Source organism: Cyprinodon tularosa, unplaced genomic scaffold (assembly GCF_016077235.1).
Source record: "Cyprinodon tularosa strain WSP-4 unplaced genomic scaffold, ASM1607723v1 ctg500, whole genome shotgun sequence".
NCBI lineage: Eukaryota > Metazoa > Chordata > Actinopteri > Cyprinodontiformes > Cyprinodontidae > Cyprinodon > Cyprinodon tularosa.
Genome location: NW_024039231.1, coordinates 178,722 through 194,973, shown reverse-complemented (window position 1 = coordinate 194,973; position 16,252 = coordinate 178,722). Strand labels below are relative to the sequence as shown.

General features: G+C 39.4%; 1 protein-coding gene across 1 annotated transcript in view; it reads left to right on the top strand.

The window, feature by feature from the left end:
• nlk2 (nemo-like kinase, type 2) overlaps nt 1–13,613 on the top strand; it is a 36,242-nt gene extending 22,629 nt beyond the window's left edge. The window contains exons 5-11 of the mRNA XM_038303000.1: nt 449–534; nt 1,341–1,550; nt 2,723–2,824; nt 3,159–3,245; nt 6,543–6,741; nt 9,261–9,354; nt 11,648–13,613. Coding sequence (XP_038158928.1) covers nt 449–534; nt 1,341–1,550; nt 2,723–2,824; nt 3,159–3,245; nt 6,543–6,741; nt 9,261–9,354; nt 11,648–11,702 — 833 coding nt within the window. The 3' untranslated portion in view covers nt 11,703–13,613. The remainder of the gene's footprint in view (nt 1–448; nt 535–1,340; nt 1,551–2,722; nt 2,825–3,158; nt 3,246–6,542; nt 6,742–9,260; nt 9,355–11,647) is intronic.
• The last annotated feature ends 2,639 nt before the right edge of the window (nt 13,614–16,252 follow it).

The window sequence follows — 16,252 nt, the reverse complement described above, 5'->3', positions numbered from 1 at the left end:
CGTTTGGCTTCCTTTGTTAGCCTGCAATGCCCCATACCTGTCTATGTCCAGTGGATTGTTTTACTTTCCTTGAATGACTATGACCGATGACTGAGAAAAAACAAGAGGTGTTTTCTAATGTAACATAGTAGCAGGATTCTGGTGAAGATTCTCAGAGTCAAATTCTAGTTTAAAAGATCAAGTATCAGATCCATTACTTGAGTTTGAAGTTATCAAGGTTCAAGATGAGATTTTTTTGGGTGTGTTGTGCTTCTGAGGCTCTGATGGCTGTCAGGAGTTCTATTTCATCCCTACTGACCGCCAGAGGCGGTGCTTCAAGCACTGCCTCTGGCGGTCAGTAGGGATGAAATAGAACAGTAGTTACGGTAGTAACTTTCATTCTCCAGGGTTCTAATCACATATAATTATTTTTACTATATGTTTGTTTTTTTCCAACCACCAACTGCAGGACTTAAATACCTGCACTCTGCTGGAATTCTGCACCGGGATATCAAACCTGGCAACCTCCTGGTCAACAGCAACTGTGTGCTCAAGGTGCTTATAAATGCTACTATGATTGCATCCATGTATGCCCCCCTTTTCCACCTGCTCTACTTGGCAGGGCTCTGCTCCATATGGAGTGAATTCTGTTCCATTATTCTTGCAAGTAAAGAAAAGTAAATGAAAAATCAAAGAAGAAAAATACAATCCAAAGATCAAAACTTTGAACAAAGTTCTTAGTAAAAACTTTTTTTTGAAAGAAAGTAACATTACAAGGTTTTTACATATTTTGTCTCTTATTTCAACAATTATTTTTAAGGTTTCAGCATTTCCATCAGAGCCTTTTTTTTTTTTTTTTTCTCTTTCCCTTAACAAACCCTGCTTTTTGCTTGAAACGGTAATTGAACAACATTCACTCCATAACTCCACCCTGTCAGTTTCCATGACTGATTTTCAGTACTGGTGCTGCCTTACTCATCTCTGATCATACCTAATCCGGAGCAGGACCCATAAAAGCTTTTCCCGGTACTAAATATGTAGAGTCAGGCCAAGTGGAGCCGATGTAAAAGGGGCATTTTTCTGTAGAATTTATGTTCGCCATTTGGTCAGTATTCACTTTCAGTTGTTTTATGCTAATTGACCTTTTTGAGAATGTATCTTGAATACTTTATGTTTAAGAAATTCTATTCATAAATTGATTCTTCAAGATGAAAAAAAAAGTATGTTTTTTCCATTGTCATCATAGACCCAGTTGAGATATTATTAAAAAGATGTTTAGTCTCAGCAAAGAAAAACGACAAAGTCAATGAAAAAGGAAAATCTTTGAGAGGATTTACAGATGTTGCTGTCTATCTGTTTAGATCTGTGATTTTGGGCTGGCCCGTGTGGAGGAGTCGGATGAGTCCCGACACATGACTCAGGAAGTGGTGACACAGTACTACAGAGCACCAGAGATCCTTATGGGCAGCCGCCATTACACCTACTCCATCGATATTTGGTCTGTGGGCTGCATCTTCGCAGAGCTGCTGGGTCGGCGTATCCTCTTCCAAGCTCAAAGTCCCATTCAGCAGGTAATCTCTCTAGAGGTGACGTATCAATTCAATTCAGTTTATTTATATAGCGCCAATTCACAATACGTCATCTTCAAGGCATTTACAGAAACGATTCAACCAGATCATACAGTCAAATTGGTTAAAAGTTTTCTAAGGAAAACCAGTTGATTGAATCGACTCATCTACTTGAAAGCAATCCCTCACACTAAGCATGCTTTTAGTGACAGTGGAGAGGAAAACTCCCTTTTAACAGGAAGAAACCTCAAACAGAACCAGGCTCAGTGTGAGCGGCCATCTGCTATTTGGGGTTCAAGGAGACAGAAGTGGAAAAAGAAAAGGAAGCAGAGATATAAAAGGTCAACCCGCTGTCAACTAGCTCCCCAGGTGGCCCTGTTCAGGAAAGACGCAGCCAGGTGGAAAGGCTGTGAGCCAGCTCCCATGTCAGAGAGTAAAGGAGAGCACATGCAGTTAGTCACAGTCAGAGCAACAAGAATACACTGAAAAGAGGCCAAGATCCAACATCTATAAACAAAGGTGTTGATGGAAGCAGCACAGCTGATATTTCTCTCCAGGATGATGTCATAGCCAAAGAGGAACAGACCAGAGGGAGCTTCTATTGTGAGAAAAAGCAGAGAGAGCAGAATGTTAGAAATTGAACTAAGAAATACTGCAGAATGGGAGAATAGAGATGAATGATGAAAAGGGATCCTTGTGTCCTCCAGCAGTCTAAGCCTATAGCAGCACAAATGCAGAAAATAGGATAACCTTAGTAGTATGAAGGAAGTATAAGAAGGGTAGAGTCAGGGGTGTGCTTCGCTGAAATACAAGCTACCAGTACCATGAAAAGCTAGAAAAAAAAGAACAAGCTAGAAAAAAAAGAACGGTAGAGCCTAGGAGAAACTTCTATCCGGATTGAAATTCTCCCCCACTGGATTGGGCTGTTAACGCTCTACCTCCACCTGTCTCCCTACTGTGGTGACGTATCTAGTTTCATATTGATGAAATCATCATGATGATGATGATTATTGATCAATATCTTCAATATGAAACTAGACAATGTTTAGGGGAGTCGCCTTTCTGTGGTGGAGCGAAGCCTCATGTGATTTATTTTACCGTCAAACAGAATATGGGAAACTCAAACAGTTTTGAATTATTTCTGGGATGATTTTTTTTTTTCTTCCCGCCTTTAGCTGGATTTAATCACTGACCTACTGGGGACGCCTTCTATGGAGGCAATGCGGACGGCATGTGAAGGAGCTCGCGCTCACATTCTCAGAGGAACTCAGAAACAGGTAACCAGTCTGGTAATGATGTTTGAATCATTTAGATTCCATTTTTTTCCCAAAGGCTTTTTCTTTGACCACTATGGACGTGCCTTTTATTGTAGACATTAGTGTTTTTGTGCTTCTTTGCTTCACTGAGGTCATTACAATACAGGAATATTTGCCTAAAACTGGAAAGCTTCTTGAAATATGGGGCGTTGCCTTAAAAATTAGTGATAAGCTTTAGTTGTGTAATCATGTATATTGTGGACTTATTCCAACCTACAGGCTGGTTTAGCTCATCTAAGAGTTCCTGAAGTGGTCCAGGTTTCACTCCTTTCTATGTTTTTTTTTTTCTCTACAGCCATCCCTTCCTGTTCTCTACACACTTTCCAGCCAGGCAACCCATGAAGCAGTTCATCTCTTATGCAGGATGCTGGTGTTTGATCCAGTAAGTCATTCCTTTTCTATAATTACACCTTATCAGTAGAATTGTCTCCACCTCAAAGGAAACCTTACCTCTCATCCATACGAAGCCGGCGTTTCGGGGGTCTGTGAACTATCTTTTTTTTTATTAAGCCATCAGAGTGGGAAGATTTTGAAACGCCGTTTTCGCGTTTCCATCTTTAAGCTCTAACCTCATTTTTTTTCTTACACGCATGCGTCATAGCGTCGCCTCTAAACACGCATGCGCGACACAGTATCACAACAACAATGGCGCCGTACTGTGTTGAATGGTTGCTGCTCATGCTACTCACCCTGCTGTCGGGCTTACAACAGAATCTTCTTCTTCTGGAATATCTCCAGGAAGAACAGAGCAATATCGACCACATAGTTCAGCACCTGAATTTGACTGAACCACGAAAATGGACCCACAGGGCAACCATGCATAAATATTACTGCGCATGCCCAACATTTCGTCGCCTATTTTTGCTTTGGCACCACAGCGCCACTTACAGGCCTGGCATACATTTTGCAGCATTTTCATGCATTCGTGTGGACGATCACATTTATTTTACGTCTCCGTCTTTACGACAAACGTTCTGGAAAATATTAGCGTTTCGTGTTCGTTTTGATTTCATGTGGACGGGGCCTTAGTCTGTCAGGTTCCTCCTGGGTTAAGGTAAACCATAGTAATGTAAATCGCCTTATTGTCCAACAATGGGGAGCAGTGGGCTGCTACCAACCCTCCCACTATACATAACCTGATAATGGTTCATACAGGTTGCATGGAACCCCAATCCCTTCATGTAATGAGTTTTTGTGCTTCCCATGAGACACACGCAACAAAAGCATGATGATTTAGTTTACTTATAATTTAATCATTGAATATAAACCTTATTTTTTGTATAGCATAGTTGAACATGGATATTTCACCTTCAAAATTTGCTCACACTCTTCAAAAAATAGAAATCTGTATGTAATTTTTAATTTTTTTTTTTTGAGTTTTTGCGGCATTAGTGGCTTGTTTTTTAGACAGTAGGCTGACAGGAAAGGGGGTATGAGAGAGGGGGAGTGACATATTGCAAAGCACCACAGGTCGGATTCGAACCCGGGTCGGCCGCGTAGAGGACTAAGGCCATAGATGGGTCGTGTGCGCTAACCGCCGTGCGACTTGACACCCCTGTATGTAATTTTTTCCTTAAAATAAGTATTCTTTTCTTGAATTGATGAGGTAATTGAGATACTTTCCCAGTGGAATAAAATTGACATTTAAAATAAGGCAAAATTATGCATTGTCAAGTGCATTTTATCTAATCATCTTATTTTAAGAGTAAATATAGTCGTTCCATTGGCAAATCAGCTTAATTACCTACTCAAATTTAGGGTAAATATTGTTAATTTTTACTTTGAAAACTTTGAATCAACATGACCTATGATCTGGAAAAGAATCTCAGTCATCGAGGTCATAGTCATTCCAAAAAAAGTAAAAAAAACAATCCACTGGACTTTGTTTCCAAGTTTGAAGACGTTTCGCTTTACGTCCAGGAAGCTTTTTCTATATATATATATATATATATATATATATATATATATATATTAGGGTTGTCACGATACTAAACTTTTCAACTGGATACCGATACTAAGGAAAATATTCGATACTCGATACCATTTTCGATACCACGAGGATAAAAACAAAGACTCCAAAATTCTACAGAAATATTTTCATGAATAAATAAATACAATAAAGGTTGTATGCTGTGCACAATATTGAGCAAGCTTGATAAAAAACGTATAAAATTAAAATGAAGTGTTCCTTCCTTGGCTATGCTTCGCACACATAACAATGAAACTAGCCAAACCGGTTAAGAAACAAAAATAATTCTCAGCAGCTGCACCTCTTACAAAAAAAAAGTCTGAAACTGAAAAGTGCGTAGAATTATTCAATCACACAGTGTTCTGAAAGTGCATTGTCCTCTATTCTGCACTTTAGATGAATGACTGCTTAGGTGCCACTGGTGGTGGCACTGTATCGATACTTTTAAAAACGAGTATTGTATCCGGATAAAACATTTTATTATCGATACTTTTTTGAGTTTCGATACTTTTGACAACCCTAATATATATATATATATATAAGTTGGTCAAAAATCGTTTTACAAAACCTCCCATGATCACGCCAGTCATTTTACAAAAGCCTCCTCCATCACGCCTGTTCTGAATCTCTTAAAGGAATGGGAGGGTTTAAAAGAAATATAAACAATTCTAAATATAGAAACTACAGATTTCTGTCCCAAACTGAAATATATTCTTTCTAGCGAAACAAGTAAATGAATGGAACTTACAATTTTAAAAATATGACATAAATAGCCACAACAGGCCCTTAGTGACGCCAGGTCAGAGAGGATGGGAATCTGACAGCCATGAATGAAGCTATTCATGAGGCATAATGTGTAGGTTTTGCTGCTGAGTGAACTGATGTGAACAACAATAGACAGCTGTTCCCTTTTAACAAGAGCTGAACTCTGTCCAGCCTACCATTTTAAGCTAGCACAATCAAATAAAGGAATCCTTTTGTCAACAGAAAATAAATTGAGAGTATTGTAATCATTGTGTAATGACCTCAAGCTTGAGCTCTAAATGGTTCTGATTATACTTGAGATTTTCAGCCATGCAGAATTAATTTATACTTGCTGGCAGATGATATCTTTGGAGGTATTTTAAGATCCAACCTTCAGCTGTTTTTAGATGCCATTGAACACTGAACGCTAGAGTATTTACCTGCACTGCCCACTTTAGAAAAATGATTGTCAAGAATAAAGGAGTCTTAAAATAAAATGTGCACCATCTAATCCACTTTCCCTGGCCCCTGGTTCTATTACAGCTTAACCAGATTTCAAAATTGCACCTGCTTAAATCCAGACAACGAGTTTTGAAATCAGGTGATCAGGGCCTGAAAAAACTACAAGCTACTACCCACTGTAACCAGGAGGAGTTAGTCCTGCAGTCCCAATGACTGGATATGATCTACTGGGTTTCCTGAAGCCCCTGTCAGACCTTCATGTGAATTCATTTGATTTCTGTGTTACTGGTGAGACAGAGATTTTAGGATCCCCGCCGAAGATTATCTGTATTTAAAACCATGTAGAACTTAGAACTTAAAACATGACAAGGTTGTTTTTCCTGTTAAAAGTATATATATATATACTGTATGTAATTAAATGTTGTTGGTCTGCAGATGTTTGAACTGCTTTATTGTATGACTTTCTAGCTCTAAATGAAACGTGTGTAATTCATTGGTTTGTAGTCGAAGAGGATTTCTGCCAAGGATGCCCTGGCCCACCCTTACCTACACGAGGGTCGACTCCGCTACCATACATGCATGTGCAAATGCTGCTACACCACGTCCTCTGGCCGCGTCTATACCAGTGACTTTGAACCGGTCACAAACTCCAAGTTTGATGATGGCTTTGAGAAAAACCTGACGTCTGTGAGACAAGTCAAAGGTAAGCTTTGTGAGGTCTAGGGCTGCAACTAACGATTATTTTGAAAATCGATGAATCGGCCGATTATTTTTTCGATTAATCGATGAATCGGACACAAAATATTTTTTTTATATTAACCTCTTCATTCCAAAATAAACATTTTAGACAGAACAAACAAGCACACAAGTACAGGTTTCTCATTAACTGTACTGGTGCAATATGAAAAATAAATGTTTGTGTTAAAACTACGCAAACTTACATGAGAAATGTAGCTGTACATCCACAAAATATAGGCTACTTTGTTTCATAAAGCGCAAAAAGAGACAGGCATTTTTGTTTTTTAAAGCCCCTAAGGGGTTCAAACAATAGCCCCCCCCCCCCCCCCCCCCCCCCCCCCCCCCATTTCAACAAATGAGGTTTTTTTTAGACTAGAAGAGTTCTGCCTTTTAAGACAGGAAAGTATAGCAGTTAAAGTTGCTACTTGAGAAAATACTAGCCCTGTGATTCAAATTATAAATTGTATTTGGAATAAAAATGAGAGAACTAGGGGTGCTAAAAAACACATCCTCCAAAGACAGATATTTACATGGGAATGTGGCAGATAATTAATTGACATATTACTGATCTTGCTGGATTTTATTCTGCTTTACTTCCATAAATTGCAGGATCTTCTTTACTTTATCTTTGCCAGAAGATTTAAACTTTAAAAGCCTTGCCCTCATAATTTGCAAACTAATTTATTTATAAAGAAAATATAAACGCTGCTTAAGCTAATTCAAATGAAATTAAAAGTAAAATAAGTAGCCAACCTTATCACTGTCTGTAACCTACTAACAAGCTAAGGAAAGCATCAGACGAGCTACCTGAGAAACTAACTTACGTTTCCCCACTTTAAAATGAAAAAAACATGGTTACTCATCCTGCTGATCAGCTCTATTCACTGCCATTGAAGGCTCCAACGTGTTTTCTTTTCAGGTGCTGCGTCATAACAGGTGCCATGTTCATTTGTTTTTACAAAAGTTGCATGTTACGACTTTTTTCACTTTACAAAGCGCAGGCTATTTTAATTATTGTGATCAATTTGCGCCGTCAATCCCGGGGCATGCGCGCTTCATTTGCAGTCTGGACGCTGAGGGTAAACTCCTCACTAAAATCCTGCGGCTCGGACTGCAGCGCTGAGAGGGATTCCTGTGGGAGAGGGAGAAAGGCGTTGGGATGGGGGAGGCGCCCCACGGCAGCAGCTGCCGCTGTAGGAGAAGAGTAGGAACGATACACGCTTTCACGTAAGAGTCTCCAAAAGCCGCCAGTGACACCGTCAAAAGTCGCCAGATTTGTCGCTAGTAGCTTTTAAAAAAAATAGTCGCTGGAGGGGTCTGAAAAGTCGCTGAGTTGGCAACACTGCAACTGCGGCGCTGACTCGCTCCGCCATATTTTTTTTTCTTCCCCGGGATGACGGCGGCGGCGGATGACGCATTAATCGCGCGACACAACTAATCGATGATTAAATTCGTTGCCAACGCTTTTAAAAGTCGATTTTTATCGATTCGTTGTTGCAGCCCTAGTGAGGTCCTGTCAGTTCTGTATTTGGGGCCAGATTCATTCTGGTCTGTTAATAATAATGAAAAGTTGGACAAAATAATTATTTGATTGAAGATGCATTCATTGATTTTAGTTTTTCCTGCTCTGGCTGCCATAAAATAAGTTTTCTGGGATCATAACTCTGTATGTGCATTTATTCAGAACCCTTCAGTGGGTCTCAAGGCAGAGCAGGGTTTTCTCCCACCACTGAGTGTGAGGGCATTATTGTTTGTTTCGTAAAAATATAAAGATATCTGAGAATGATCTCTGCTCCCCGTTTCGGGTTACTTTCAAGTAGGGCTGTCAAACGATTAAAATGTTTAATCTAATTAATCACAAGGTTTCTTGAATTAATTTTGATTAATCACTAGCCAAAATATTATTGAAAAATACACATTTTCTGTGTACTGTTTTCAAAACAGAAAGATAAACAAGATGGGTATTACATTTAGTTTTTATTAATGACAAATCCAAAAAAAGAATTTAATTCTCAACAATTTTGGCATCTTAGCCGTTGCTTTTTTTTTTAGTAAATACAGGATGGGTGAATGGAACGTTTTTCGTTTAAAACAAACAACTTGACTTTTAATTTTTTTTTTTTTTTTTTTGATATACTCTAATAATCCCAGAGGGAAATTACTTCTCTGCATTTAACCCATCCCCTTGGGGAGCAGTGAGCTGCCATTGTGAGGCGCCCGGGGAGCAGTGTGAGGTTAAGGGTCTTGCTCAGGGACCCAGAGTGGCAGTCTGTGGGAGTGGGGGATCGAACTCACAATCTCAGGATTGAAAGCCCTATACCCTAACCACTAGGCTGCCACTCCCCAACAACAACATACATTTTTTTTTTTTTTTTTTTTTTTTTTTTTTTTTTTTTTTTTTTTGTGTGCTGATCGAGGCACTAAGAGACCTTATACTTGATTGGAAATGTTTTGAAGTTTGATTTTGTTTGTTTCCCCAAACAGAGATCATCCATCAGTTTATTTTGGAACAACAAAAGGGGAGTCAAGTTCCCCTCTGCATCAACCCTCAGTCAGCTGCTTTCAAAAGCTTCATAAGGTGAGGAGACACTTTCTTACCAAACACTAACGTCTTCAACTATTTTTATAAGAAAAGCTTTTTAGTCCTTTTTTACTTTAGAGCAGAGTCTCTATAAGCTCTTTGCCCAAAAATGGGAGAAAGCAGATTTACTTTATTAGTGTCTCAGTCAGGCTTTTAGCTAAGAAAATTTCAGAGTTTACACCGTGGTGTATCACATCTTTAGGCTTTGTGCAGCATAGGAAAATTTTGAAATTTATACTCTCTGAAATGCTATTTTAAGGCGGAACATTCCCTGTTAAGGGGTCGGGGTTGCGATGATAGGGGGAAGGGATCAACTCAATTGCTGCATTGTAGGTTTTTGAAAGCTCAAATATTAGTCCACCAGTTTTAGCTTCCAAAAAACCTACAATGCAGCGATTGATTGATCCCTTCCCCCTATCATCGCAACCCCGACCCCTTTACAGGGGAAAAAAAAGACCTCCCCTATTCAGCCAGGCGAAAAATTCTGACCCCCTTTCAGAGACATAGACCGGTATCGGCTGTTACAGGCTAACAAAAGAACCCAAATGACCCCCATTCCAAAGGGGTGGACCTGTTCGTCCGTTTCTATTTGCATGTTTTCTAAATGAGGAGTTTGCTGAGCTACTGTATAAAGCCTGGAACTCAATGATATTTCTGACATTTTGAATTGAGAACGTTTTCTAGATGGGAAGCAAAACGTCTTCAAACTTGGAAACAGAGTCCAGTGGATTGTTTATTAACTTTTTTGACATAATGAAGAAAAAAACAAACTACACTGATTTTCAAACAGTATTCGTTGGGATGAACCTTATTTTTAATGCCCTGCATTTAGTCGTGTTCTTCACCATTCATTTTAAAGGCTGCTGGGGTCAGAGGGAAGGCCTTAACAGGTGGAAACCCAGAGCTTCTTACTATTTTGTTAACTTTAGAGTTCTGCCACTAGAGGTCAGTGTGTGCTCTCTGGTTTATGGAGTAAGAAATGCCTGCGTTAAAACTGTCCCCGGTTTTGCTGCGCATACAGCATGTAATTGGACTGTAGTATGAAAATATACTTAATTTTATTATAGTGAGAACCAAGCTTGTTTTTTAATGGGTAATATCTGACGCTTATATTTGCTTTCTAATAGGGCTGCAACTTACAATGATTTTGCAAATCTATTATAAAGCAGTCTCTGTTCAAAGCAGCAAACGTTGAATTTCTTACATGGACCTCTAATGAGCAAATGCAGCCTGACAGAAACTAAATCAATGTCCACGCGAGCTCACACTTTGCTACAGCGAACAGACGCTGATTATGCTGATTATTCCCTCTGTCTTGTGGTGCTGCTTAATCTGTTAATTATTTTTACAATTAATCGATTAATAATCGGACAGCCAAAGGTTTCTTAAAGAAGATTTTTTTTTCTACTAAACGAAACCAGGTGGAACTGAAACTTTTTCATTTGAGGAGTTCTGGATTGAGCATATTGACACATGAAAACATTTTTCTTATCTTAAATTCAAAATATATATTTTTTTGTTGCAATTTTGGTATAATAACTGCTGTAACTGGGTCGCCTGTCAGCTAAAGGCATGTTTCACAGTCTCTATACTCCAGCTAACGATTAATCAGTTACTAAATTAGTTGATGATTTTTTTTCAATAATCAATTAATCACAATTAATCCGATTAATTGTTTCAGCCCTAATTTCTAAACATTTAATTAGTGTCTTAGTTGAAGCACATGTGAAAGTTGCCATCATCTTCGGTCCAGATGCTGCCATGCGGAAAACGGTCTTTTCCTTTACAGGCTGTAGGACGACTAACGTTATAAACTTTCTGATGACATTAACATCACGGACCGCCATCTTTATGTATGTGTAAAGGAAAAGTCCGGTCAGCAAGGAATAATCAACAGATCATTATTTATATCTAAAATTAATACGTTTGAGTCTGGGAGCGGCCATTTTTGCCTAAACACAGTAACCCTTTCCTCCTGCCATCTTCCGGCAATGACGTCACGGTACTTGGGACTTGATCAACAGCCGATACCGCACCGTGACGTCACAAACCAGTAGGTGGCAGTAGTGTTCTTTGACAAACATGGATGCCTCCAGTAAAGATCATTCACATGAAAATTACTCTTAATTAAAAACACTGATCATTTTCTGAACAGTATTTAATAATTTCATATTTTAATATTTTATATTTAAGTTTGAAGTTTACCATGTTAGCATCATTAGCTCAGAGCTAAAAGTCAGGCAACTCCTTCCCAGTAATCCCAGTTATTTGTTCCCCTGCTTCCCAACAGCTCCACCGTGGCTCAGCCCTCTGAAATGCCTCCGTCTCCTCTTGTGTGGGAATAGCTGCTGCTGTGCGCCATCATTTCCCAGCTGACCAGGTGGAACCGGAAATCAGCTGATCATCATCATCTTCTTCTACGTAGCATTTCACTGGAGAGCAGGACTCGCAGCTCAGCTCTGCTCCAGTGGTCACATGGAGAAGTTGACCAACTTTTTTTGGAGTTTAAAGGTTTGATGTACAAACGATGGGACAGCAGTGAGATAGAAGAGAAGTAAAAGGTCTACTAATGTGTTAGCTACTGATCAGACTTTAAATTATTTAGAACTATGGGTTATAATCATAGATTTCTGCCTGTTGTGAATTGCTTTGTTGACTTTAACAGTTTGGCGTTTTCCTGTTCTGACGTGGGTCCTTCAGGACCCATCTGCTTCATAAGAAGACAATCGGCTCTGACTGTGTCTGAAGAACCAATAGATTCCCAGAACCTGTTGTTGAAGGGTTTTAAAATTTGTTTTGGTTTGTTTTTTTTCCTCACCTAACTTTATTTAATTTACCAAAGATTATGAGCCTGGGGTCAGAAGGACCAAAGGAGGTAGCCGACGGGCCCTGTGTTCGGCAGGCCTTCCCGTTGTTCAGCAGGGGTCAGGCTTTATGTTAAGGTCTGATATTCCAAATGGTTTTAATTGAAGGTGTCTTAAAAGATCCAACCTTCCCTGTTACTGTTTTGTTCTCCTCTTCAGAAATTCATAGGTTCTGATTATGTTGGAGCAAGAACTGCTCTGTTGGTTTACTAGGAGTCTTAGTGTGTTTCTTTTTTTCTGATCTTATTTTTGAGCATTTCTTCCTGAATCACTGTTCTCCAGAGGTGCAAATGTTGCTGGGCTTGTGGACCAGTACTGGACCTGGTTCTGGAGCCTTGTTTTGTTTTGTGTAGAGCAACTTTCCACAGACCCTGGATCAGATTGTTGGTCTGATTGAATCTTAGTTGGACCACTGTAATCAGCTGTGCAGCAGCTTTTAGCTTGTTTGAGGGTTCTGGTGCTTTTGGGTTCAGATCTTGTTATGAAGTGTCTGATGCTCTCAGTCTGGACCCAGACCATAAGCTACAGTAGCCACACTTTTAATTGAGCCTCTGTCACCTGGACAACCTTGTTGGGTCAGAACCACTGCATTACAAGCTCTTTATTCAAAGCATTTTGGTTTTGGTGGCAAACGGCTTGAACTAACAATCCACCGGTTTTTTGAAGAGTGCCCCCTAGCTGAGGGCCCAGAAGGGACAGTTATGCTCTGGGTCAACATGTTTTATCAGAATCTTCATGTTATTACATGATTCTGCAGATTGAAGCTTTTTTCTTTTACTCTGGAAACAGTTCAGTCTGTCATCACTCCTCTTAAAGTTTCCCCCTGGAGTGTCAAACTGCACTAATGAGCCCTAAATACATTAGATAGAGTTAAAGGTGGATTCTTTCTGAATTAAAGCAGTATTTATCCTTAAAGGTCCCCAAATAGTGGAGAACAAAGTTAGACTTTTCCCTAAGAACCAACGAGGATGGTGCTCAGCTGAAAACTCAGCTGATTTCCGGCCTCTGATTGGTTCCTGTTCCTGGCAGGGGACTTTCTGCTTTAGAAGAAATATAGCTCCTTACATGCCAGCTGTGTTCCTGTCTCTTCTGAAGCACGGTCCGGTTAGAGACAACCTCCATTTAGTTTCATGGTTCCTGACCTTGTGGTGCTGGTGTGGGTTTTGTGGACCCACATCAGAACCAAGTTCCTCTGGTTTTCAAAAAGTGAGTTTTTTTTCTCAGACTTCAGTGGTTTTCCATGTTCTGGTGACCTTTGAGCAATTCTTTCTCTAGATGTTGGTGATTTGATCTTTATGGCTTCCATGGTTGGACTTTTAGGCTTCCTATGCAGCCTCGGATGATGAAAATCCATAATTCTGATATTTCAAAGGTTTTATTTTTAATTTTGGTTAAAATTTTTGATTTTCAAGTTGCAAACAGATAAAAGTTTCCTGAATAAAAAATAGTTTTTTTTTTTTTCTCTCAAAAATCTTTCACCCATAAAGCCAAGTTTTGATCTAAACACCAAACATGCGATTAAAGTCTGGGGTTATAGTTACTAGGGATGTTCCCATAAAATTTTTAAATTATCCATACAGCAGTAATACTGCAGCTTTGAGTATTGACAGATACAGAGTCAGACCAATAAGATTTATCAGCATGAATCATACATACTTTCATCACTTATTTTGTAGTGTGGAATATTTTAAACGTCGTTGATCGAGGAACCTTACTTAAAAAGAGAACAGCTAACCCATTTATTTCTGAACAATACATGAAATCAAACAGAAGTGTTTTCATCAGCATCCTTCTAGCTGGGGCCTGTAAGTTAACGTCTTTATAATCTGATCTTAGTTTTCTGGCTGATATTTTTGTTATGCATTTAGAGACACTTTTATCCAAAAAGTCTTACACTGCAAAAAAAAATGTAAATCTAAATAAGTCATTTTTTTCCTAAATATAAGTGCATTTTTTCTTAAATTGAGGAGGTAAGTGAGACATTTTGCAATTGAAACGAGATAATTTACATTTAAAAGAAGAAAAAACAACTGCTTAGATACAGAGTGCATAATATCTGATTATCTTATTCTAAGAGTAAAAATAGTAATTCCATTTGCAAACATTTACCTGCTCAAATTAAGAGTAAATTCACTTCATTAAAGACCGTCTTTGCAGTGTAAAAGCTAGACATAATGTTAAAATGTCATTAGCATGAAGGATCTTGCCTAAGGACCTACACTGGTCGTCCATTTGGTCAGAAGATCTCAAACCTACTGGTTCAGCGTAGAGACACTGAAGTTAATGAAATACTGAAACTTTATTCACTTTATTTATACGGCGCCAGCTCACAGCAGCTACAGTCTCATATGATATGTATGTAATACTTTTTTCCCCGTTGTGTTTTCGTGGTCGTTGGCATGTTTTCATCATACTAAGCCTAATTATTTACACACGGGGAATGGAAAAGAGAAAAGGAAATCTGCTCAACAATCAAAAGAGAAGACGCCACTGTATAGAAACTATATCAGCCTGAACATTTCAGAGGCTTTGATTTTATTTTTTAAATCTACAAATGTAAATGGATATATATTTAGATTTTTTTAAAGTCCTGTAATTAGGGAGTATTTGATGAAACAAATCCTTTACTGACCTGGAGAGTCCACAGTCTAGTAATAATGTATGTACAGCAGAGATGTAAATATATCCAAGGAGCTGTCTTTTTGTTATTGTTTTTAATGATGTCCTGCAGCAACACTGTGTGAATATGTACATAAAGGTTCCCTACTTTGGTCTCTACCTCTTGATCTCAGCGACCTGGAGTGTTTTAGCCCTTCTGGAGATAAACATAATCAAACAGCTGACTGTTCATTCACTTCACTGCCCCTCGGACATTTCAATCAAAGGGTTTGTAGAACAGAGCCCTGCTGCTCTCCAAGGGTTTCCTGACTGTTTTCACTCTGAGGGGAAGGGAAGTTGGGGCACTGTTTCCACCACAGCAGCTGGATTCAAAGTTTGGTCTTTAGAGAACTGAAATTGGCAGGAAATCGATCTGTTCGCTTTTATTTAGCCTCTCACTTTCAGTTCTGGTAGGTCCACAGTTCAACAGCAGCTCATCTGAACAATGAGGCCTGCCTCCCTTTGATCAAATGTTGATTATATTCTGTCCTCCATCAGGAGTCAGCTGGATTTTCAGGGTACCTGGATTTCTAAAATCTAGGCGACATTGCAGTGGTCACAGATCACATTAACATCCATGCATCGTGCACCTCTTTAAATGCTTCACTGGACAGTCGGCATGAATTAAACTCAACAGAGCTTCAGTTTTAACAGTGCTCCATTTTAATGGAACCAACCAATTCAATTCAGTTTATTTCTATAGCACCAATTCACAACACACGTCATCTCAAGGCACTTTACAGTTCACTAGATCATACGGTCAGATTGATTCAAAGTTTTCTATCTTAAGGAAAACCAGTTGATTGCATTGACTCGAAGACAATCCCTCACACTAAGCATGCTTGTAGCGACAGTGGAGAGGAAAAACTCCCTTTTAACAGGAAGAAACCTCCAGCAGAACCAGGCTCAGTGTGAGCGGCCATCTGCTGAGGCCGACTGGGGTTCAAGGAGACCGAAGCAGAGATACAAAAAGCAGCTGTAAAAGGCGGCCCCGTCCAGGAAACACACAGCCAGGCAGACGAGCTCCGAGTCAGCTCCCATGTCAGAGGATGAAGAGAGCACATCCAGCCATTATGTGCAAGAAACTTACATTCAAAGTTTTCGAGCTGAAATCATTCTCCCAGATTATTTGTGAAGAGTAAAGCAGCATGATGACAGGGATGTTGATTATCTCTACAACATACAGATTTATAGACACCAGGGGTGGGCAATTTCAGTTCCTGAGGCCCGGTATCGTGCAACTTTTGGTTCCTCCTTGGTCCAACACACCTGAATCAAGTGACTGGGTTACCTCCTCAGCATGCAGTCAGTTTCTCCAGAGTTCTCTCAATCATCTAATTGTTTTAGGTGTGTTGAACCAAAGGCACTTCTAA